Source organism: Nerophis ophidion, linkage group LG16, assembly GCF_033978795.1.
Source record: "Nerophis ophidion isolate RoL-2023_Sa linkage group LG16, RoL_Noph_v1.0, whole genome shotgun sequence".
In the NCBI taxonomy this organism is placed as follows: domain Eukaryota; kingdom Metazoa; phylum Chordata; class Actinopteri; order Syngnathiformes; family Syngnathidae; genus Nerophis; species Nerophis ophidion.
The window spans coordinates 47,165,616-47,168,115 of record NC_084626.1 but is presented as its reverse complement, the minus strand read 5'-3'; the positions used below and the strand labels follow the sequence as shown (position 1 = coordinate 47,168,115).

Here is a 2,500-nt window from a genome sequence, read left to right as displayed (position 1 = left end):
GTATATGTATGTATGTATATATATATGTGTGTATATATATGTGTATGTATAAATACATATACATGTTGAAAAAAATGTATATATGTTTTAAATATATATATATCTATATATATATATATAGATATATATATATTAGGGGTGTGGGAAAAATCGATTTGAATACGAATGGAATCGAATACGTTGTGCGATTCAGAATGGATTCTCATTTTCCAAAAATCTATTTTTATTTATTTATTTTTTTTTTTAATCAATCCAACAAACCATTACACAGCAATACCATAACAATGTAATTCAATTCCAAAACTAAACCTGACCCAGCAACACTCAGAACTGCAATAAACAGAGCTATTGAGGAGACACAAACACCACACAGAACAAACCAAAAGTAGTGAAACAAAAATGAATATCATCAACAACAGTATCAATATTAGTTATAATTTCAGCATAGCAGTGATTAAAAATCCCTCATTGACATTAGCATTAGACATTTATAAAAATAAAAAAAAGATCAATAGTGCCACAGTGGCTTGCACTTGCATCGCTGTGTCCAATATTTTCACAAAGATAAAATAAGTCTTATTTTTGGTTCGTTTAATAGTTAAAACAAATTTACATTATTGCAATTATCACTTGATAAAACATTGTCCTTTACATTTATAAAAGTTAAAAAAAAAAAAAAGCTACTACTCTGCTAGCATGTCCCAGGTGTGCAGATTGCTGGGGTAGATCCAGCTGAAATCCTATGTATTGAATAAATACAGAATCGTTTTGAATCGGAAAAATATCGTTTTTGAATCGAGAATCGCGTTGAATCGAAAACATCGATATATTATTGAATCGTGACCCCAAGAATCGATATTCAATCAAATCGTGGGACACCCAAAGATTCGCAGCCCTAATATATATTGACTTTTTATTTCTTTGGGATGCAAATGGAAGCAAGTCAATGGAATGGTTATGCTATAACTTGTACATTTTCACCTAATTAATGATAATTCTTATTGCTTCCCATGTAAAATATCCATAACTCGGACTCCTCTGATTGATGATAAAGAAGTAATGGCGATCGTAAAGAATGTTGACAATGGTTTGTCCTCACCTGTTTTTCCAGCGACTTACTCAAAGCCTTGCTGATGAAGCTTCTGAAAAGATTGTACAGCCAGCTGAGATAAAAGAGACACAACAGCGTTAATGGAAAAAGCTCTCACTTTATCTGAGCAGCAGTGCAGGTTAGTGATTATCTCACCTGGCTCCGCCGTGGAATTTGACTTTGACGCTGCCAACATTAGCCGCACAGCCCGCGTTACTGACTTGAGGTCTCCCTGTCTCATCGCTTGTGACGGCGACACTTGTACTGACCGTCAGTCCATTCACGTTCAAATCAAAGCTACCGCTGTCCCTCCTTTTAAGAGAAACAAGTCACTAAATCGTCCCTGTGTCTGTTTCTAGGTTTCAAGAGCACATCTCGTCTTACTCACAATATTCTGCGGTACTTGACCCTCCAGTTTCCCTTCATGCTGATGAAGGCGTTCTCAATAGACAGTCTGACCCCAGTCCCTGGCACCAGAGCCACAGCAGACGAAGGTAGTCCCACAGACACTACTTGCACACTGGAAGAAACAACATTGCTGTGAACAACCAGTAGTTTATACATAATTACAAACCCTGTTTCCATATGAGTTGGGAAATTGTGTTCGATGTAAATATAAACGGATTTGCAAATCCTTTTCAACTCATATTCAGTTGAATGCACTACAAAGACAAAATACTTGATGTTCAAACTCATAATTTTTTTTTTTTGTTGCAAATATTCATTAACTTAGAATTTCTTGGCTGCAACATGTGCCAAAATAGTTGGGAAAGGACATGTTCACTACTGTGTTACATCACCTTTTCTTTTAACAACACTCAATAAACGTTTGGGAATTGAGGAAAACTAATTGTTGAAGCTTTGAACGTGGAATTCTTTCTCATTCTTGTTTTATGTTGAGCTTTAGTCGTTCAACAGTCCGGGGTCTGCGCTGTCGTATTTTACGCTTCATAATGCGCCACACATTTTCCATGGGACACAGGTCTGGACTGCAGGCGGGCCAGGAAAGTACCCGCACTCTTTTACTAAGAAACCACACTGTTGTAGCACGTGGCTTGTCATTATCTTGCTGAAATAAGCAGGGGCGTCCATGATAATGTTGCTTGGATGACAACATATGTTGCTCAAAAACCTGTATAAACCTTTCAGCATTAATGGTGCCTTCACAGATGTGTAAGTTACCCATGCCTTGGGCACAAATACACCCCCATACCATCACAGATGCTGGCATTTGAACTTTGCGCCTATAAAAATCCGGATGGTTATTTTCCGCTTTGTTCCGGAGGACACCACGTCCACAATTTCCAAATATAATTTGAAATGTGGCCACAGAACACTTTTCCACTTTGCATCCGTCCATCTTAAATGATCTCCGGCCCAGCGAAGCCAGCGGCGTTCCTTGGTGTTGTT

The 2,500-nt window shown here is 37.6% G+C and overlaps 1 protein-coding gene and 1 long non-coding RNA gene across 2 annotated transcripts in view; one reads left to right on the top strand and one right to left on the bottom strand.

The window, feature by feature from the left end:
- LOC133535475 (bactericidal permeability-increasing protein-like) overlaps window positions 1–2,500 on the bottom strand; it is a 21,999-nt gene that overhangs the window by 13,299 nt on the left and 6,200 nt on the right. Inside the window, exons 4-6 of the mRNA XM_061875341.1 lie at window positions 1,479–1,610; window positions 1,247–1,402; window positions 1,100–1,163 (exon numbers count right to left, since the gene is read on the bottom strand). Coding sequence (XP_061731325.1) covers window positions 1,100–1,163; window positions 1,247–1,402; window positions 1,479–1,610 — 352 coding nt within the window. The remainder of the gene's footprint in view (window positions 1–1,099; window positions 1,164–1,246; window positions 1,403–1,478; window positions 1,611–2,500) is intronic.
- The window catches only part of LOC133535476 (uncharacterized), a 2,677-nt gene continuing 866 nt past the window's right edge, over window positions 690–2,500 (top strand). The window contains exons 1-2 of the long non-coding RNA XR_009802231.1: window positions 690–1,229; window positions 1,450–2,500. The exon at window positions 1,450–2,500 is cut by the window's right edge and continues 866 nt beyond it. This is a non-coding gene — a long non-coding RNA (uncharacterized LOC133535476). The remainder of the gene's footprint in view (window positions 1,230–1,449) is intronic.